Source organism: Dendrobium catenatum, unplaced genomic scaffold (assembly GCF_001605985.2).
Source record: "Dendrobium catenatum unplaced genomic scaffold, ASM160598v2 fragScaff_scaffold_847, whole genome shotgun sequence".
Classification (NCBI taxonomy): Eukaryota; Viridiplantae; Streptophyta; class Magnoliopsida; order Asparagales; family Orchidaceae; genus Dendrobium; species Dendrobium catenatum.
Window position 1 is genome coordinate 958,065 of NW_021319309.1, and position 21,996 is coordinate 980,060.

The 21,996-nt window shown below is 35.3% G+C and overlaps 1 protein-coding gene across 5 annotated transcripts in view; it reads right to left on the reverse strand.

Annotated features, from left to right (window-relative positions):
• LOC110104009 (F-box/LRR-repeat protein 14) overlaps positions 1 to 21,515 on the reverse strand; it is a 44,732-nt gene extending 23,217 nt beyond the window's left edge. For 3 of the 5 annotated variants that reach the window (XM_028696821.1, XM_020832938.1, XM_020832935.1), the window contains exons 1-8: positions 21,234 to 21,390; positions 20,293 to 20,593; positions 20,062 to 20,190; positions 19,333 to 19,540; positions 15,536 to 15,682; positions 8,072 to 8,146; positions 2,245 to 2,316; positions 2,045 to 2,116 (exon numbers count right to left, since the gene is read on the reverse strand). In XM_028696821.1, coding sequence (XP_028552654.1) covers positions 2,045 to 2,116; positions 2,245 to 2,316; positions 8,072 to 8,146; positions 15,536 to 15,682; positions 19,333 to 19,540; positions 20,062 to 20,190; positions 20,293 to 20,493 — 904 coding nt within the window. In that variant the 5' untranslated portion in view covers positions 20,494 to 20,593; positions 21,234 to 21,390. Of the gene's footprint in view, positions 1 to 2,044; positions 2,117 to 2,244; positions 2,317 to 8,071; positions 8,147 to 15,535; positions 15,683 to 19,332; positions 19,541 to 20,061; positions 20,191 to 20,292; positions 20,594 to 21,233 lie in introns of all 5 variants that reach the window. The other 2 variants (XM_020832936.2, XM_020832937.2) reach the window with 2 other exon arrangements.
• Between the last annotated feature and the right edge of the window lie 481 nt (positions 21,516 to 21,996).

A 21,996-nucleotide genomic window follows, 5' to 3' on the forward strand; every position in this document is an offset into this window, starting at 1 on the left:
CACTTTCAGGCTCAATATGACATTTCAATATGTTAACATTGTTAAGCATTTCTTATTTGTTTATTATTAATTCTTGTCTATTGTTGGTGTATTTCATTGGGCAATAGCTCATTAGCAGTGGTTGTACTGCAGGTAAGGGAAAGGAGCCCATAGGGCACTAGGCGAGAAAGAGGTGATCATCTGTTTTTGATGTAAATATGTTTTGGAGTACAAGGAGATCTGAATAATAGCTGTATAAACCTTTTGATATGTAAGTAAAGTTCAAAAGTTTTAGTAGAGCTCTGTAATTGTTTAATTATGTTGATGTTCAATAAGTAATATTACATGCTTCCTGTTGTTAAGAGTGGAGTTTGATATGTTGAAATCCTTCTCTGTTATACTTCAGTTTGTGGTAGAGGGTGAGCCAAACTGGGGTGTGACAAGGTAGGTCTCTTCTCTCCCTCTCTCTCTCTCTCTCACTGGACTGATGGCATGGAGGGATGAGATTGGAGATCGGTAGGTTATGGAGTTCGATCAGGCTGCGAATGGAAGAGGATGGGGGTCATATGTGGTAGCAAACGAGAAGGAAGGTAAGGTAGGGGCTCCAGGTGACTTCAGCAGAGAAGAGGCGGGAGGAAGAGAAGTAGCAAACAGGGGAGCGAAGGCTTCGTTTGGTCGGTTTTTAAAGATGTCGAAGAGCAGCGATCAAGGTCGGTTCTAAGCACAAATCGCGGGATGCGACTCAAACGGCGCCGAATCGGCGCGATTTCGGCAAGATTCGCGGATCCGACGGGTTTGAGGTATGTGCGCGGGATTTCTCCCTTTTTTTTTTTGGCTCTTTTTGTTTCTTTGTATAGAGGTCAACACCTACAATATGATCCATAAGTTTCCTCTACAAGCATTGCCGTGCTTGATTATGATGGTTTTCTTCTATTTATTCTTCCTACAATATAACATTGATTCATGACACCATCCAAAATATAACAACTGCAAAATTACCCCGTGCAATGTGACAAAAGATTGCAATTTGATACCACTAATATTGGGGCCGTTAGCACATTTAGGTCTCCTCCTTTGAACTAGGTTATCTCTGGATAGCAACCGGTGGAAAGAAGTGTATGGAACATCTATTCGCAAAATTTAAATAAAATAAAATAAAACAGCTTCATTAAATTAAAACATGAATAAAATATTGGTGTGGAAGCCACCTAATTACAACAATTAACCAACTTCAAGTTCAGGGACGGGAAATGCAACGAAGCATACTGAATTTCCATATCTTTTAAGACTTGTTTTAATGTTTTAATGAGAACTGAAAAAATAATCTAATAAATAGAGGAAGCTGTTTGATTTTATAAGCATAGGGATTAAAACGGGGGTTTATAAAAAAGCATTACCACACTACAACATGAGTACAATAAGATTAAAAAGCAAAAGGTCCAAAATAAAATATTCAAGTGATTTGGACATCAATCAGTAAAAGAGAAAAGGAAAATGCCACTGAAACCATCTCATCCTATGAAAGTAAAATTCATAGAACAACTTTTTTAGTTAAGGCATTTAATTGGCTTTTATAGATATTGTAAATGGGCAACTACAATTACAAACGAAATCGAGAATTTATATAGACTGCATGACACCAAAGCACAATATTCATAGTAACGCTAAATCATTTGCATGCAAATATAGGCAACAATAGAGCATGGTACACAATGTTCACAGAGTAACAATAGAAGTAGAAGCTTAAGCATCTAAGTCATAAGCAACATCAAGTGAATACAAGAAAAAAAGATGAGGAAAAGAAATGTAGATGCATAATGAACATCTAAAACAAACAATTGAAATAACATGAGTTACAAAACTCAACACTTTTGTAGAAGTGAGTGGGGTTTCTTTTTTATTTTAATTCCAAATCATCTATGAGGTTCAGAAGCACAAAATTAAAGCATCACACAAGAAAATCAAATTCAAAGGCTAATAGCTAGAAAATTTTACAAGCAGGCAAACTGCTATGCAACAACAGATTTGGGGTAGGATTGGGAGCAATCAATTATATGTTAAGGACCTGAAATAAACTCTAGAGAAGCGCCAGTCACTGGACAACCCTCCAAGTTCAAGTGAACAAGTTTCTTTAAACCTGTGTTGATAATATGTATGTTAGAGTAAACGGACAATAAAAAACCAAGTTAAAATAATGTGCTATTAAACAAAAATAATAACAATAATACAGCATACATATATGGGAAATTATATCCAAGTGTTCACCTTTCAGATGAGAAATGCCAGCATCACTGACTTTGCAAGATGACATTTGTAGCTCTCTTAAGTTTATAAGGCCTAAATAAGGATCCGTTAGTCAAATTTTAATTAGAATTTCCAAGAAAAATATTAAATAAAGAAAACAGAAACAATATACAATAAAGAAAATACACTATACAATTCAACTTAAATAAATGCACTTTGAAAAAAGAATCTTCCTAATATGTCCCCTCCCCTGAACTTTACTCCATTAAATTCCACTATATTCATTTATTTTGATCTATAATTATTCCAGTTTTCTAATCATATTCTTCCAAATGTCATATCAAAAGCTGATAAGGAACCCAGACTTAATTTCTGATATGTCCAATTCAGTTATCCAGAATAAATATAAAGATTTTTTACCTTTTTCAAACTCCTTAACCAAATACTAGATTACAATAACCAAACAATAAGTATGTGATATTATAGACAACTTCATAAAACAAGTCTTTCATTTTTTTAGTGCAATTCTTAATCCATTATGGCCCTCCACCTGCTCCAGCTTGAAGAATTATCTTCCCTTGGGAGACGTCCCCAAGAATTTGCCACAGCAAGTAGGTCTGAAACTATGTGAAAAGAAATTTTAATCATTCCACGAGCCATACAAACATGGCTGAAAAACACTTCGTTTCCTTCACAAGATATGCTAGCACATCAATTAGGATTATACAGCATAGATGCTATACATGCAGTTTTATCCCAGCTATATTATTAGAAATAACATTTCTGTATTAGATTTAAATGAAAATTTGACTCTTAACAGGGCACAATGGAGAAAAAGGATTCATGTAGTCGACCCCACATGGTGGGATAAAGGCTTGATGTTGTTGTTGTTGCTGCTATATTTCCTCAAAAAACAGTGTAAAAACTTCACACACTAATAAGGTTCGACTTGTAGAGAGCATTCTCCATGTCTCTCAAATAAAAAATCTATCATATGACCTTTGGGTGTTTTGAGGTAGCAAATTTTCAGAGGACGAGCATTTTCATTATCTTAATATAGAAACTCACAAACACTGCTCTCCAAACAAAACTCTCACTCAAACAACTATCCAACTCTCCTGTGTAAACTCAAAAATAACACAAAGTCCTTCAAACAAACAAATGAAATAAATTACACATTGAAATTAAATTAATATCATAATAAATGCTAAAGTAGGAAAAAGAACAAATGTCACACTAAACTACAGACAAAGAGTAGAACAGTGGTAAAAAAAAAGAGCAAGTAAAGTGCTGAACTACTAAAACAAAAATAGAAACTAATGCAGTGAAAAGTATTAGTGTCACATAACAATAAACTACTAGCAAACAACTGAAAATCACAATTTGGTGCCAAGCTAACAAAACAACAGCTACCCACTCAAACAAACAAACAATTAAATCTCTAGGCATCTTTAGTATATCGGACTCGGTTGTAAACCCACTATTGGACCACTTTTGAAAAAATAAGACCCACACTTTAGGGAATCTCTAAATAAAATAAAATTTCCCAAAATTAATGGCATCTTAGTCTAAAGAATTAGGTTGTAAGACTCACTTTCAGACATCTTCCAAATAGAAGCTATAAGTCCTACCTAAATAATTAGGTCCATGGCCAGCCTTGCTGTAGAGCTAGGTTGTAAGACCCACTACCGGACAACTCCTAAAGAGAGCTGTAAGTCTCACTCCAAATTAAACCTACATGCAACTCCTAAGGGAGTTGTAAGACATGTTAACCAAATTCAAAAATAATAGGCAGTTTTTCTATAGAGCTTGGTTATAAAACCAGTCAAAGCGCTACTACTTCTAATAAAAACCGTAAGACCCGCCTTACGGACTACTTTCAATGAAAGTCGTAAGTCCCGACCCAAATTCAAATACTCAGGCTACTTCATAAAGAAGTTGTACGACCACTAATTTTAATATCTGGATAACTTTTAAACGAAATTATAAATCCCAAACCAAATTAACTTCTGAGTATTCTAATAGGTGTAAACCTCAAAACCTAATAAAATTAAAACTCACATCTAACCACCTTAGTCTACTCGGAATCCCTGAGATGAGGCAACTCATGTCTGCTAATCAGATTCCTTGGACACTACGGTCAATAATTGTTAGTGTTTGTGGACTGAAACCTATGGTATACCCGGGATGACAAAATAATAAGATCTTGATTGGGTTTACCTTCATTTTTCCCACAATTGAGACTAAAACTCCTAAATTTATTCATTATTAATTGAGAATTCTCTCTTATGTGTTAAGATGGATAATTAACTATAAATGCTTGCGCTCATGGGAAGTAAGGACTCAGATCTAATTAAACCCTGATACTAACCTCAGGGAAAATCTGATTAACTACAATTGACTCAAGGAAGATAGAATCCTACAGCTGCAAAGCAGAATTCATGGCTTAATGCATTCGTGTTGTTTTTCTTGAGCGAACAAAAGCTCACCATATTTTTGATGTGAAACAATCAACAGGAGTTAACAAGAAATTAAGAAGAGCAATTGTTGAAAGCTTTCTAATATAAAGTTATTGTTCACAACAAAGAAATATTCTATAAATTCGTAGTTTTCAACTTGCTTAAGCAAAGAAGTATATGTTAGATTAACCAAGACAATTCAATCAAACTTCAAAGACAAAGGTAAATTTTATGAGCCAATAACAAAATCCACAATTTAATAATGAGAGGTTTCACCTTAAGGACCTTCTCGCTCATTGACTTGTGGGGTTAGCGTAAGAAGATACTCCACACTAGACAAGATATCACCATTAGGAAGAAGAAGCCTAAGATCTTCGTTGATGGAAAGGTAGCCGGCGATGGATGGATTGGTGGACGTCCCACAATCGACCACGATCCGATTGGGAGGTGCTCCTCAATTGTCAGTGCCAACGTGAAGGTGATGCAGTCAATGTAGCCTTCCACGGAATCGTCGAAGTTCAAGTTCAAATCGAAGAATGTCCATCCTTCCTTGATTGTCATATACAAACCCGAGATCAATGTCGGGATCGGTCATGCACTAGTGGACCGTGGGAAGAGAGATGATTAACTTCCTTTCTTGCAAGAGAGCTCATGAGATTTGGGAAATTCAAAGAGGGTGGGAAAACAAGAGGGCCGGCCAAGTGTGGAGGGAAATAGGGTTTATGGGGTCTAGGTTTGGGGATATGGAAAGAGCATTAAATATGAAATTAATTTTAGATTTAATTAAATGAGGGAAAATAATTTGAAATTCAAATTCAAATATGGGTTAGGGGAATTAGGGTATTAAATTCTCTTTAAAATTAATTACCAAGGAGGGTAATCAATTGAGATAATAATTCAAATTTTGAATTAAAAAATTTGGAGCATGGGGAGGGCCCGCGGCATAGAGAAAAGGGGGGAGATTGGGAAGGGTTTAATAGTTTCCTAATGCACTCCTATTAATTAGGGATGAAATAGGAATGACCAATCTAATTTAAAATTAAATTAGATCACAATTTATAAACTTTCCTAATTTAGCTTTCTTAGTTTAGGAGAGTATTTGAAATTTGAATTTCAATATTATTTATTATTTATTATTTAGATCTTTCTCAAACCAATTAGGCTATTTTAGGTAGGTGTTAATGATGATTGATTTCATCATCCAAGGGAAATAGGAAAGGGGTGGTCGACGGTGGGGCTAGGGCTAGCTAGGCCGGCGGTTTGGGGGTGAAGGTGGGGTGGCCGTCGGCGTGTGGATAGGGTGAGGGGTGACCGGTGGCTTAGAGGGAGAGTAGGGAAAAAGGTCGGCGGGTGGAGAAGGTGGGTTGGATTGGCCGGCGGTGGTGGGAGGGAAGATAAGGTGGCCGGTGATAGGGAAAGAAAAATGAAGAACCATGAGTCTCGGAATCCACCGGTGGATGACGGGTGTTGCAAGGCCCTCTCCTAGGGTTTCTCCTCTCAAAAACTCATAAAGAGATCAAACAAAAAAAATCTGAAATTTCATTTCATAATCATCATCCCATTACAATAGAAGAGGCCACAATATATAGGCCTAGAAAATAAAATAATAATGACTCAAATGCCCCTTGGGCTACAACTCAAACGAACTCAAAAGAATTGGTACAATCGTAATTAGTAAATAAACTGCAATACATAAATGCATCAAAAATAAAGATTGTGAATCGTAGCCATCGATCTACGATTCCTAAGTTGATAAACTCGTTGATATTGTCCAATGTCCTCATCAATTTCAAATTTAAAAAAGATGCAACAAAAGGTACTTCTGATGTTTAGAGCATCTTCAACAGCTTTGATTCATAAACTAAAGGGGGTATAAGTGCCATTTTGGAAAACCTTCAGAAGTCATTTGAGAACAGCTCCCTTATTTTATTGAGATTAGTACTTTTCAAGTCTCACTTTCAACGCGATAATAATTTATAAGTAAATGACTTCTACTACAATTTAACAGGTATAATTTTCTCTTTGTGCACTCATGTGCTCTATTTAAAGTGGCTTATCCCCTCAACTTTAATTTTTAGATTTGAAAGCTGACATAATTCAAATTATGTATCAACATTCACTCCTCTTTGAAATATAACATAAACAAACCTGGTCTTTTTCAAATATAATTTATATAAACCTGAAAATATTAATTTGAACTTCATATATGTAATGTTTAAATGTTATATAAACTTCAGGTTTTTTCATCTCAATTCTTAATTCAAAAAAAATACAGAACACGTACATTTACATAAATGCTTTATCGCACAAGTGTTTTTGACCATCATTTGAGTTATTACTGAAGTTAAAAAAATTAAGTACGTGTGTATATATCTTTGTTTAAGTCCCATCCCATACTTTACCTTGGTCAGTCCCTCAATTTAAAACCTTCTCCACTCCGTGATCTCCTAGTCCATCACAACACCATGGTTCTTCATTTTTCTTCTCCACTCCGTGATCTCCTAATCCCCTCTAACTACACTCCTGAACCTTCGTAATTCCATTCTGCCCACATTGTACCCTCTCAACTTCAAGATTCCCGACACCATCCGCCCCAAAAGAGTTCAAGTTGGATTCATTCATTATGTCAGGTGGGCAAACCCAAATTGTTTGGCATAGTTGATTTATGTAAAAGCTAATATGAAAAAACAATAATATTTTCGACAAGATAAATTCGGATCTGGGCAATGGGAAATATTATGGGAAAAAATATCATATAGTACAGAAGGAAAAAGATAACTAAAATAATTGAGCCAACCAGAAAATTAAAAATACACTTTGTATTCCCAAAAAAAAAGATGTTCAGACAAGTAATACGCCCAATCTTTAAAAAATGAAACTTTCTAGTAAGGTAAATTTCATAACATGCACTGCGCCTATGCAAAAATCAGCAGTGTAGGCTTACTTTCTTAGGCACACAATTCCACATGATAAATAACCACGCCTTCTGTATTACATTGTATTCTTTTAGTATTTTATATATATTTTTTGTATAAGCAAGCTTAGGCAATGCCCAATGATTTCATGTCTAAAATCATGATTGACATGCACATGAGAGCGTGTGATATTAGAATATAGTTGATTTTTGTTTTGATGGATGGTAAACGGATCAAACTTCTTATCCTTCTCGCTCTTGCTCAATAATATGCATTCACTTAATTATTTCTTTGTGGGTATCGTACTTAATAACACAACTAACATAAGTTATGTAATCCTCTTATTCTCAGTTATTCTAATGTAAGCATGAGTTCATGAAATTTGCAATTTTTCCCGTCAAATATTTACTGGTAAATAACTAAATTGTGAGGTATCAACTACATAAAATCACTAAAAAATTTTAATAGCATTACCTGATAGAGAAAGAATGTCTTCATCCCTTATACAATTGCAACATCTAATGTTGAGCGTTTCCAGTTTCTTTAAACCTGGTTTATAATAAAGCATCACAACAAAAACAAAAGAAAAAACAAATCTAATAGTTCAAAAATATGAAGCAAAAAATGCCTACAGAACAAAGAAAACCGAGAGATTGTCAGCAATTAAAAAAAACAGAAATTAATGTAAAAGAAAGGAAGTATGATAAAACGTCATGGCGGTAATTTGAATGACAAGACTATGCATAAAATCCGACCCTAAAAAGGGTTGGAAAGCAAGGTACTTTCCTTCATTACATTTGTACTTTTTGGAAATGAAACAGAGAATTTGATGATCAGCATTCAAGTTGACAATTTAGAACCTCATGGTGCGAAAAAGGGAAAGTCTTAAACGATCCATCTTCAAAGAACACACCCAGCTCACTACTTGCACAGAACCTTTACCCATGTTGAACTTTGTTTTTTACAACCAAGTCATCAACATAACACTCAACATTCTTATGTACAAGATTATCAAAGATGCGGGTCATCGTCCTTTGATATGTGGCCCCGCATTTTTCAATCCAAACGGCGTAACCTTGTAAAAGTATATGCTGACGGGGGTTCGAAAGGCAATGTGTTTTTGGTCAGGTGGGTCCATTTTAATATGATTATAACCCAACGATTCATCCATGAATGAGAACATATCGTGGTTCGATGTATTATCGACCATAAGTTCTGCATTGAAGTGGAAAATCATCCTTCATACATGTCTTATTCAGGCCCGATAGTCAATACAAATGCGAATTTGACCTTTTTTCTTCTTTACTGGGACGATATTGGCAATCCAGTCAGCACATTTTTATTCCAGGATAAAGCCAGCTTCAATGAGCTTTTTAGTTTCAGCGACGACTTTCTCTTCAATCTCAAGTCGCATTCGACTGGGTGCATGTTTCACAGGCTGTATTTTGGCATTGAAAGAGAGCTTATGCACTACCACCTCTGGTGATAAACCGAGCATTTCAGTGTAGTTCCATGCAAACAATCTTTGTACTCAAGAAGCAACATTTTTAGCTCTCCTGCTTTATCGTGCAAGAGATTTGCACTAAAAAGATTAGCTTTAGATCTTCTTCGGTACCCAAATTTATCTCTTTGAGTTATTTGAGTTCATCCATAGTGAATTGACCACCTTCTTTGAACTCTTTAGGAACTTCTTTCAGATCTACAATTAAATCTTCTACTTGATTTTCATATTCTGGTGGTCCCTCCACCTTGTCAGTAATGTTGTAGGAGATTGCGTACATGAGTCATGGATGTCAGTGGTACTCAAGATAGTAGTACGATTTTGCTCGTATGAGACATGAATGTCGAGCATATCTGAGAACCCATGTTATAGACAAATAAGTGTCAATAAGATTTTGTGCATGCTCGTTATGCCATAGCTCTCTGAAATAACGAGCTCACTTCTTTGTTTGCACGAAAAAGATATTTCTCTTCATAAGCTTTCTCATAATGGGTAGGGGATGTTGAGGAATGATTATCAACATATCACTGTATTCCCAATCATTTTCGCATTCTATTTCCCGAGTAGTGTGATGTGTTATCACTCTTGATTTGTAGAAAAAAGGATTCGCATTCATTGAGACCTCTTTTGGGGGAACATAGAAAGTTTTTAACATTTCTATATTTGTGTTTGACTGGGTAGCCAATGTTTTGGAATGTGCCACCGGCAAGAGCACTATTTGTATATATCTAATCTTCATATACCATTATCATCAAAATTGATACTTTTTGCAATCCCCTTCCTCCTAAAATTTTGTAGTACGCTTAGGCTGATAATCTTTATTGAATATCAATATTAGTAATTTAAAGATTTGGATAAACTTTTATCAGCATGTTCAATGGAGCGCAGATAAACCTGGCAATTTGTCTCATTATGAGTCCATTTTGCCCCACCTGCTATGCAGGTATTATATTCTTTAGGGTTCCTTTTGTCTCACTTACAATGCAATATCATACATGAGGACCCTTTTTGCCTCACCTGTAATTCTAAGTTATACATTATTTTATAGCCAAATTTTATTTTTAAATTGATATTCACTATACTTCACAACACTGCCATTGCCATGTCCCAAATCCTGGATGAGAAAAGTGGAGGGTTACGTTAGGTAGTTGACAGCCATTGTAAAACTTGTCAAATAATAATGATATGAATCCTTTAAGAAATTGTGTTGATTTAAATGAGAATTTGACTTTTAATAGGACACAATGGAGAAAAAGAATTCAATAATTCATGTAGCCGACCCCACACAGTGGGATTAAGGCTTGTTGTTGTTGTTGTTGTTGTTGTTGTATTCACTATACTTCACATATTCATAGTTCATACTTTTCAAACATGATTTCATAACGATCTTTCTGTTATATAATTTGTATAAAGAAAATTGTATATGCCATATGTTAAGAATTGTGCTTCTTTCCAAGATATTTTCAACTACTAAAATCTTTAAATAAGCATAATAATTCTTATTTTAAACTCTCATTATTCAAATATATAAGAGGTCATTTATACATGGAAACTTGGAGGTATAATCATTTTCTAGACCTTTAAAGTATTCAAAATTAGCTCTCCATGCTTATAAATGAAGCTAACTATATTTTTAAGATAATTGCATTACTTGCCTCATTGTCGAGGTGTCTCTTTCAATTCTCTACTTCGTACTCTTCTACGAAGGTAAGTTACCTAAAAGTCATTTCTCTAATTCTATAAATTTCACCATTGATTATACAAATAAAATGTCATAAAAATCAATTTATACTAATATGAACATTTACCTCTCCTCATATACTATGATAGATTCCTACGTTTAGACAAAATCTTCTTTTAAGAACTACTATTACATAAAATTCTATAAAATACTTATAACTAAACATACAACCAATTACTTCTGATTCTTTTTTCTTTTTATTTCGCTGTTTTTCTTCTTCTTCTTCTTGCTCCACACGATTACTGATCAATTGTTCTCATCTAATTCCAAGTTCCCAACTCTACAACAAATGCTTCATTCATACAGCCGAATTCCGACAGTGTAAAAATCCTTTGTTGAATACTGCTGCAGTGTTTTCTGCACTGTGCCGAACTGCATGCTGTGTCGTTTCTTCCTACAATATCTCGCCCGATAATCTGCTCTGTTGGCTTGCGTGAAATTGAAATAGAGAAAAGAACTATTGGCTTGTAGCTAATCAATGAATTTCTTCTCTTCTGCTATATGCTATAAGTTTTCTAAAGCATTGTAGCCGAATTCTTTTCTTTGCGCTGGCCGAATACTTCTTCTATTAACTGTGCCGTGTAATTTTATCTATTCAGCCAGTTTGTATGCAATAACCAATTTGAAGTGGGATCCAATGCAACTGCCATCCCATTTCAATTTCCAATTAACGTGAAAGAGCCAACTGATGCATGCTTTGGATGGTTGTTTGGGTCTTACAAACAGTGTATTAATGTTCTAAACTCTGATGTGGGGGATAAAGGTAGACCCGATTAAGATCTCATAGTTCCATCATCCCAGACATACAGTAGGATTCAGTCTACAAACACTAATGACCATTGATTGTAGTGTTCACGAAATCTGATTAGCAGCTATAGGTTGCCTCCTCTCAAGGATCCCAAGTAAACTAAAGTTGATATATATTCGTTCTTTAATTTTAGATAGGGACTTATGGCTCTATTTAGAAGTTGCCCATAATTTAAATTTGAATTGGGTCTTACGGCCCCATTTAGGAGTTGCCTGTGTGATTGGATTTTGATAGGGGCTTACGGCTTTCATTTGAAAGTAGCCCTAATGACGAGCCTTACAACCTCTATTAGATGCGGCCCATATAATGAGTCTTACAACTTAATCCTATAGACTAAGATGCCCATGAATTTTGGATGTTTAGATAGATCTTATATCTTCTGGATTTAGAAATTGCCTCACAACGGATCTTATGACCTAGCCTTGTAAGCTAAGTAGCCCATATGATGGGTCTTACAATATAGCCCTATAGATTAGGATGGTCATTAGAGGGGCAAATTATTAGGTGCGGACACCGGACAGAGAGAATCATCTGGATTTCTCTCTATCTACAATAAAAGCACAGTCAAAGCGCATCTACTACAGCAACTACGCTTTGACTGTGCTTTACTGTAGACAGAGAGAAATATGGATGTATCTCTTTGTCAAGTGACCAAACCTAATAACTTTCCCATTAGAGGGGTCTAGGATTATGTTATTACCTAGACATTTCTCCTTAAAAGTCGAACTTAAGGTTTTCATTAAAAATGGTTGAAAAGCGAGTCTTACAACCTATTACTATAGGCTAAGCTGTCTAATATTAGGTGTGAATGGGTTTTAAGGTTATTTTCGTGATATATGATTATATGGGACTTACTGTGATGAGGACATCGTCAGCATTTTCGACACGAGTACCATCAGGAGACGCCGGAGATCGACGACCACGATCATAAGTTTTATTTTGAGTCATTTTATGTAGTAGTTTATTTTATTTTCAGTTTTTCCCGCTTTTGCCCTTATGGGTATTTGGTCGCTATTGTAGCCCAAGGTATTAGAAGTTGTTGGATGATTTTCAGGCGTATATTGTTTCACTTTTTTTTTACGAGGAACCAATCTACTTTGCGGATTGTAAATCCCGGTCGACCTAACAGGCTACCCACAACATTAGCCCGGGCCAACACTTAAGGATTTTGCTACTGCCCAAGGGGATCGAACCCGGGACCTGAGCTTTGCCCAACCGGTTCTCTCCCACACGAGCTAAGCAACGGTGGGACACTTACTAAATATACTTAGTGAAATAATTACCCGTACAATTTACTGCTTCTATTAGAAGTGACCTATAGGACCTTATAGGGTTTAGGTTAGCGAGGAAATAATTACCCGTACAATTTACTTTACAGACTTCACAGTTTTGACACCAGTGTCAACAGCTTGTTTAGCCAACTTTGTTTTAGTACTAGCTTGCAATCGTTATTTTGAAACTTACTAGCTAGTAGTCACTGCTTCAACACTTACTAACCGGCAGTTGTTTTATAATCTAGCTTTAAGTAGAGCTTGTAGCTTTTCTGCTTTAGCAGTAGCTTTACTTTTTTTAGCATTAATTTTATTTATTATGTATTAACTTTTATTTACTTGTTTGCAGGTGCTTGTGGTCAATAGTTTAGAAAGCTTTTAGGTAGCTGCAGTTGAGGTTACTGCTGAGAGCCAGAGAGTGTTGAGAGCTTGTTGGAGAGCTGCCTATTGAGTTATTGCTAGAGAATAGAGAGTGTTGGAGAGCTTATGTTTGAAAGCTGTGGCTTGTACTTATGTTGGATAGTGAGAAAAAACATTCATTTTTGTTTCTTTCTTTTTATTTTCTATTTTATTTTGATTTAATTAATTCCATTAATCAATTAAGTTAATTAATTAAAATTTAATTTTGAAATTAAATTTGCTCTGTTAGTTAATTAAATTGTATTTTAAAATAATTTAATTATTAATAAAATTTAAATTTCATTTGATCGATTAATTGATTAAATTTTTAATTATAATTATAATTATAATTTTTTTATTTTATAGAAAGCTTAATTGATTTTAATTTAATTTAAGTTGAAATTTGGGATTAATTAGTATTTAAAATTCTTATATCATTTAGATTGAATTGATTGCTCAATTGTTTAAGAGATTTTTTATTAATTATGTAAACTTTAATTTTATTAGTTATTTAATTATTTAAATTCCTCTTATTGAACATTTTGAATTTGATCAATTGATTTTATTAATTAAATGATTTTAAAAGCTTCTAATTTTAATTAAACTTTTTATTTCAACTCAATTAGAGTTTCGATTGAGTTTTAATTATTTTTTGTTAATTTAGTTATTTAATTAAATTAGTTTATTTTCTTTATTTTTATTAAATTAACTGACTAGTTATTTAGTTAATCAATTAATCAGATTAATAATTAGTTAATTTAAGCCTTTAGTTTATTTTAATTAGAATTGCTTATTTAAAATTATTATTTTTTAAGTTAAATTAATCAATTGAATGTTTTCCAATATTTCCAAAAATATGTAAAAGTTCAGTACAATAATTTTGGAAATTTTTTGGCGACCTCCCGACCTCCCCTCCCAGCTAGTGGAGGTAGGAGAGGATACTCTCCCTTTCAAACCCGCCCAGTCAGATAGGATTCAACGGAGGAGGGCTTCAGGATGTTGTTTGGTCCCGGAATTATCTTGAAGTATATGATTGACGATTACTGGTTGATGATTGCAACGTCTCATGCTTTCCTTTTTTTATAATATATACATATTAAAATTATTATTATTATTATTATTATTATAATAAGTATATACATAATCGCTCTCACATCTCTCCCTCACTCACTATTCACATAAACAGAGGCGGATCGGGCAAGGGAGGATCGACGAGTAGTCGAAAGAGTGAGAAGGTAGATCAGCACAAGCTAGGGGTTCACGCGAGATGAAGTACGCGGCCTAGGTGTTCGGCCTTGCTTGCATGGAAGTTGAAGCCGACATGCAGATTGGGCTATGTGAGTGGAGGCGGACGGGAGGAGTCGAAGTCAGACGAAGGCTAGGGCGTGAGCAAATTTGGGAGTTGTCGGGAGTGAGGCGACCGGCATCGAGTAGATCACAGCAGTCATAATGGAGGATGGCTTGGGGTTTGATTGCATCAATCGGAGAGGAGATTGGATCGGGGTTTGTTCGCTCAAGGCAGTGATAGGAACCGGAGTGTCCGAGAGTAAAAGAAAACTATCCTCCTGATTGCGTCTCTTTTCCTTCATTCTTTTTAATCGTTGAGGCAACAGTTATTTCCACGACGTGGGAATGTGGAGTAGTGGTTAACGGAATGAAGCTTCGGCTGGAGTCATGGGTAGTTAGAGGTTAACACATACGCTAGGGAATTGCCACTTCATCAAAAGGATGTTCTTGTCAAAAAAATCATCACTCTTCAAATCTCAGGTGAAGAAAAGTTGTTATCTATACCCAGGCTCTAGGAGAACAAACTAAAGCTAATACATGCTCGAGCTTGAAAAAGAGTGTCATTAGAGTTCTATATTGAAACAATTAGTTATTATTGAAATATAATCATAATTGAGGATATTCTATTATTATATTACTTCTGTATTATTTACATTTGTCTATATATATATACCCTAGCATTCAGTTAACGACGCCAACAAAAAAATACTTTCCTCCGTCAGATTGGCCATAAATAACAACCATTTATAAACTTCAAATAATAATCTAGAAATCAGACAAATGACAACAATATATAATTCAGTACATATATATGAGAAAGTATACGCATGCTCAGAAGGCGCTCAAGCAACATATAGTTGCCGACTGTAAGAGCTACCACATTGCAACATATCTAAGAAAACCCATAAAATTGAAAGAACCAAGAACTTACCCTCTATATGAATAAGACCACCATGTATTTTCAAGCATCTCTCCAGATCCAAATTAACCAAGTTAACTAAGTACCTAAAAGCTTTCATTCCTTCCGCAGTTATCGCATTGCTCTTCTTAAAACTTAGTGATGTCAAGTTTGAAAGACCTGTAAGAAAAAGAATATCAATGGGGGGGAATGCATAATAACTTGCTGATGCATTAAAAAACTTGGTTTTTTCTAGCTAAAACATTGCAAACGAGCAATAAATATCACTAAATAAATTCAGTAAAGTAAATATTGTGTAAGCACAATTCCAAACTCAGAACAGAAAAGTCGTACGGGATAAGTGCTGACATAAATAAGCCCACAACCAGCCTTTTCTGCCTATGCATCTTAAAGCCCATAGTCACGTGTAGGTTTTGCTTCAAAATTATGGCCAACGGCCATGTCATGCTAGCCATTATTTGATGGGGACATCAGATTATGGAAGGTTTAGCCGATCAACGGCCACGATTGAGTCATTGAGTCATTGTATTTTTGATTAATTCTATGTATTTTCTTATTTATGTTGTCGCATTTTATTTGTTTTATTTAGTTTCTCGTTGTAATCTTTTATTAAGGGATGTCGAATGTAAGCCCAATGGGCATTGTTGTCTTTTGTCTTTGAGTCTTTTGTATGAGGCTTTATATAGCCCTCATTGTTCTCTTTTCAAGTTAATGAATGAATGATTGATTAAAAAAATTTCTTCCTTGTATGAGTTCTTGAGAGAGCTTGAGAGATTGGAAAGAGATCCCTTGGAGAGGGAGAACGGCGCATCACCCACCAACCTAGATGAGTCGGGTTCGTGGTTCTATTTCATATCTTTTCTTTTCTCCGACCTCCCTCCATCTCCCACTTCATCTTCACGGTCCTTCCCCTCCCAAGTCGCCCCCCTTCCACCCACAAAAACACCACTTACATCTCCACCTAGCTGCTTCCTAATTTGGGATTGTCATCATTTAGTTGGTCTTTGAATTCCAAATTTCCCCAGATTTGAAATTCAAATTATTTCCTAAAATATAAAATCTATTTTAGGAAAGTTTTCAAACCTTTCCCTCCATTGGACCTTAAATTAATTGGGACGAATTAATTCATCCTAAATCTAATCATCCAAATTAAGGAAGCAATAAAGCCTCCTTAATTTCCTCCCCATCCTCCCTATAGCCGCCGGCCTTTGCTTGGCTAACCGCCAGCCCTCGTTAATTCCCCTCCCCGAAATTGAGGGATTGAATTTTCCCGTTTAAATTTCTATTCTCTAATTTCAAAAATCTGAAATTTATATCAGATTTTTTTGGAAGGGAAATCTTTCCTTCAACTTACTCCTACCTCCACTTGTGGTTCTTTTTCTTGGGCCGGCCTCCCCTCTTCCTCATTTTTATTTCAAGTTGAAGAGAGACTTCTTTCTTTTCAACAACGTCCGGGGAGAACTAGCAATCCTTGGGAAGACATCATCATCTAGCCTCCATGAATGGCCAATCCCGACACTGACTACGGACCTGCGTACGATGAGCACGGGTTCGTGCATATTCTCCATTCAACCTTCTTCGATGTCAACCCGAGGATCGAACACACAGTTGAGGACTACATAGAGCGCATCTTGGACACTTTAGTTGAAGCTATTGAAGAACAATTGGAGATCGTCAAATGGAAGATTGCTGCCGATCCTTAGCGAAGGTTTGCCTCTTGTGTTTCTTAAGTCTAATCTTTTCTTGTGAATTGATTGTAATCAAGAAGGACAGGCTCGCCCTATTCTGCTAAAGCTTAGTAAACGTAGGAATTTGTGTGCATTCATTTATTTACTAATCTCATTGTTAGACTAGGAATTTAGTTGAAAACTACTACTTGGCATAATGTTGTTTTCTACGTTATTTTGAAGATTCAAATCTTTTGATGTGTAACTTGGCCTAAACGAAAGTGACCCCTTTCACGTTTTGATTTGTTATTTTAGTTGCTAAAAGTTTCTTTGTTATTACTATAATCAAGAACTTTTGCAAATTCTTAATATAATCATTTGCAAGCATCGTAATTCTACATCATTATTATTTTCTATATATGAGAATGGTGTATCAGTTCCTTACACCACCAAACTTACTAGGACGAACTGGAATGAAGAATGCACAACTTCAACTCAAATACTTAAGCCAGTAGATAATCTAATTTTACATTTACATTAAAAAAAAAAAATTTTGACAAACATATGAATACACTAAAGTTATGTAATTAGTGTGGACTCTGAGAAACTCATGCCGGCACTACTAAAAGAGTTCAGTTTTGAGATCAAATTTTTAGAACACAAATTAGATTGCAAATAAAACACCACACAGATTTCGAACTCATTTTGCAAGAACATTATGATTAGAGTCTTATTTTCATTAGCATACACCTCTATTTTTATTTACCCCTCCCAATTAGGCTAAAGAATTTAATTAAGGATAGTTGTTAGACGTTAAATACTTAACTTATAATAGCAGCTCTTTTATATTTTTTAAGATTAGGAAAAATTTAGGGTAGTTAGTTTAAAGCAGATGGCAAAAATAATAATGAAAACTAGATCAAGATCCTTTGTATGTTTCAAAACTAGGGTGAGTTGCATCAAAGTGAGTTGTGTTGATATCCTTTGTATGTTTTGTTGCAACTCACTTCATGTGAACTCCATTTATGTGCTTATTTGAGCTACATTAATTTTATTTTTATCAAGTCACAATTATTATTATTATAAACAGAAGTACTAATCCATGCAAATGATACCATAAAGTTAATATATGCTATTGTTATTGTATGTAAAAATGCAAAACTAGGGGAAATCCAAGCCCTCAAAAATGGAAACCACTTCTCACTTTTTCGAAAGTGAATTGTGAGATCTCAATTCCATTCAACAAGTAAAAAAACCACTTAAACTCGCTACCAAAAATAAGATGCTATCACTTTCGGACACTCCTAGTGAAATAAATTGGACCCATAATGCACATTTGCTCAGTCAAAGTCAATTAAAAAACTTCAAAATATCAAGTATATCAGAATATGTGTTTACTTTTGTTGTTTCTCTTCCTTCAATAAATAAGGGTATCAATAATTGCCGAATGACTAATGAATAAAAAATTTCACTTCAGCAAAGTTGATGTGCTAGAGCTAAGTGATTTTGGATGTGAGAGCCTTTATTCTCCCAAATTTCTTAGCTAATGATACCGTCTATTGTTCAGGAGTAAGTATGATTGACAAATTATTTTTCTTCTTTCTCCATTATTCTCTTTGCATTTTTACTTAATTATTGATTGAAATAACAAATGGATGTAATCAATTATGTCACATCACTAAAGAGAAATATGACCATGAACATTAGCACATTATAACTTGTACGTTATAAAACTTTCATGATAACTTTCTCCAGGAACACTTTCTGACTCATAAATGTTCGTATTCTCTATATTCTAAGTGGATAGTAATTGACTATGTCACTAGTTTGCTTCCTCGTGAATCTTGCGCCCTCATTTTTGCATTAGGTTGCTCCCATCTTTGATACCAAAACTTTCAAACATTGCATAACATCATTTTAATTTGCATTACATATCATAATATGATAATACAACATCTTCAATAGAAAATTTTTAAAAATTGCATAACTTCTTTTTATTTTGCATTCTATATCATTTCAAAACTTCTTTTAATTTGCATTACTTGGTCATGATCTGGCATGCATAAAAAGTTACCTGGTTATTTGATGAGTTGTAGAACAATATGAACCTAAGAAGAGAAAAAAAAAATAGCTTGAAGTTACCAGACAAATATTCCATGCCACGATCTGAAATTTGATCACAGTAATTAAATGACAAAGACTGGACGTTAGAACAATCCTTGAGATGAAGCAATCCAGAATCTGTTACATCAGAACAAGAAACATCAAGGGACAGTAAGGATTTCCCTTGAGAAGCAATAACGTGCATCCAACTGTCCTTTACTCCAGGGTATTCTCCCAAAAGCATATCCTGATAGTCAAATTGAGCGTATCCACATTACATAAAATAGTCAAAAGAAGCAGAGCTTAAAAATATGGATAAGATTGCGAAGAAAATATAAGCATTTGTGTATCATCCTACCATGATCACTAAAACTATATTCTTTTCTCAGCACCAGGATTGGGAAAGGGAAAATCCTTAGAATTCCAAAACCCTTAATTTCACAATAAGTAAGAAAACAAATGTAGTAGGCATTCTGATTGGAAAAATCTTATCACTGTAGTTACAACTAATAACATTGTAGCATATATTTGAGATGTTCCATGTGAATCTTTCTTCATAAACAATTCCATATCTAAAATATCCCACATAATGAGAAACTATTTCCCAAACATTATTGGAAATTGTCCATTCACGCATGCTATCTTTAACATGCTTGGAGCCAGGTCATTATTGCAGTAAGCTACAGTTCAACAGTGAACAAAAGTCAAATATGACACGTACAACGTTATCTCCTAAAATAAAAATGTTGCAACTTGCAAGTACATTACCTGAATAGCACAATCCCGGAAAGCCTCCAGTGATGCGTCAGTCAGGCAGAAAGATTCGACCAATTCATTGAAAATTTGTTGGCTTATGTCCCTGGGTAACATAGAGAAGCTACTGTATTTTGCAATGTCCTGTCAAGAATATCCAGGGAATGTTTAAAAAAAATGCAAAACCAAAAGAGTGGAATAGAACGAAACTAAAAGAAAGGAAAATGAAACCAATAAGTCAAGAACCTCTCGAATCTTGGCAACACACAGCTCCATGAGAGTAGGACACTTTGTCTGTCCCTTTTGGAGAACAGTTGAGCCACAACGCGGAAGAGAAAATAGCAACCATTTGGAACTACCAGCCTTTGAGAGTCTCCCAGAGGCCACTCTCCTTGAACCCTCATCTTCAACCGAGTGACCTCTCTTCCTTGAGCAAGCTCCCCCCATTCTGAGGTTAATTCAAATGTAACAGGGCAGTCATCTGTGATTCCCCAACTCTTAAAGTTCTAAATGGTCATGAATTCCATGACAAATAAGCTTATTCAACCTGTGTTAAGATTGAAGAATAAGTGAATCATGACTAATAGAATCTGCGGACTAGGATATAAGAAAAAACAACCGAATAAATTTCTTCAACAAAATTTACTGGCCTCTGATAACTATTTATGACAGCTAAAATACTGAAGCACAGCTGCAAAACTGGGCGTCAATTGGAACATGATAAAATCGACAGAAAGATAACTATTTTGCAGAATCAGCATCAGACGAGATTCGCCAAAATAAAGCAGTCATAACAACGTCATAAAGAGAAAACATTTGGAACTAAAAGAGTCTTCCGCTATCTTATTATAATATTACGACCCAAGCCAACTGATTATCCAGTCAACAAAATAATAACGGCTATTAGCCGACTGGGTATAAGCCAAAGCAAAACTGCAAAGCTGTTACAATGATTAATTCCGTCTAGAAAAATATGAACATTTTCAATAGAGATAAGCCATCGAATCAGCGAAGTGGTAAGCCCTGGCCAAAATAATGAAGGCGAGATTCTACCGGGAATATTAGCACGCCCATATGTATGGAGAACAAGAGCAAACTATTGAAATATTTACAAGTAAAAAACCACTATGATCGCACCAACAACAAGAAAAGGGGGAACAGAACAAAGTGAATAACAAGGGAAGAACCGTTGAGCAATAAAAAACAATCGGCAGCTAGAAAGAGCTCGATAAAACCCAATAGCAGCCCTGGGCGATCAATCGATCGGAGACCGCGTGCTCAGGAGAAACAGAGAAGGCCAAATACCACCTCTTCTCCTCTAGGGTTCAGCAGAAGGAAAAGGAAACGAACCATGGAGAGGAGACTGAAGCGGCAAGAAAGCACTAAAGAGAGAGCAGCGGCTGGGCTGGTAACCCGGACGAAAACCGAAGCTGCCCAAATGCGCCACGTGTCCAGATATTTAGGGGCTTCGGTTGGACTAGATAAGCAGAGGGCCAGAGGCGTAGCCTCAATCGACCGGGTTCGGTAAATTAACTATGCGTATCTTCCGCATGCGAAACATAAATTCTCCCGTGGGAGTGGGCCGTGTGGCTCGGGGGGAGATTTTTTTTTTTTTTTTTTCCAGGGGAGAAATAGGCTCGAGCGGGTTGGCAGATGTACACGTGGCGCTTGTTATGGAGGTTTCGTTTCTTATTGAATATTGATACAAAATCGATCGAATACGGGTCCACTCCCTGATGCCGGCTTAACCATGACTGATCGACTTAGCAACCTTATCCGAAACAACTGGAAACATGTGTGGTCAAGTTGATGGAATTAACTTTAATAAAATATAAAAATGTTAATTTAAGCTAGATTTAAATTTTACTTAATATATAAATAACTTTGATTTAAGTGGTTATTTATTTTACTAGAAAGGGAATATGTATTTGAAATATTTTAAAATGTTTA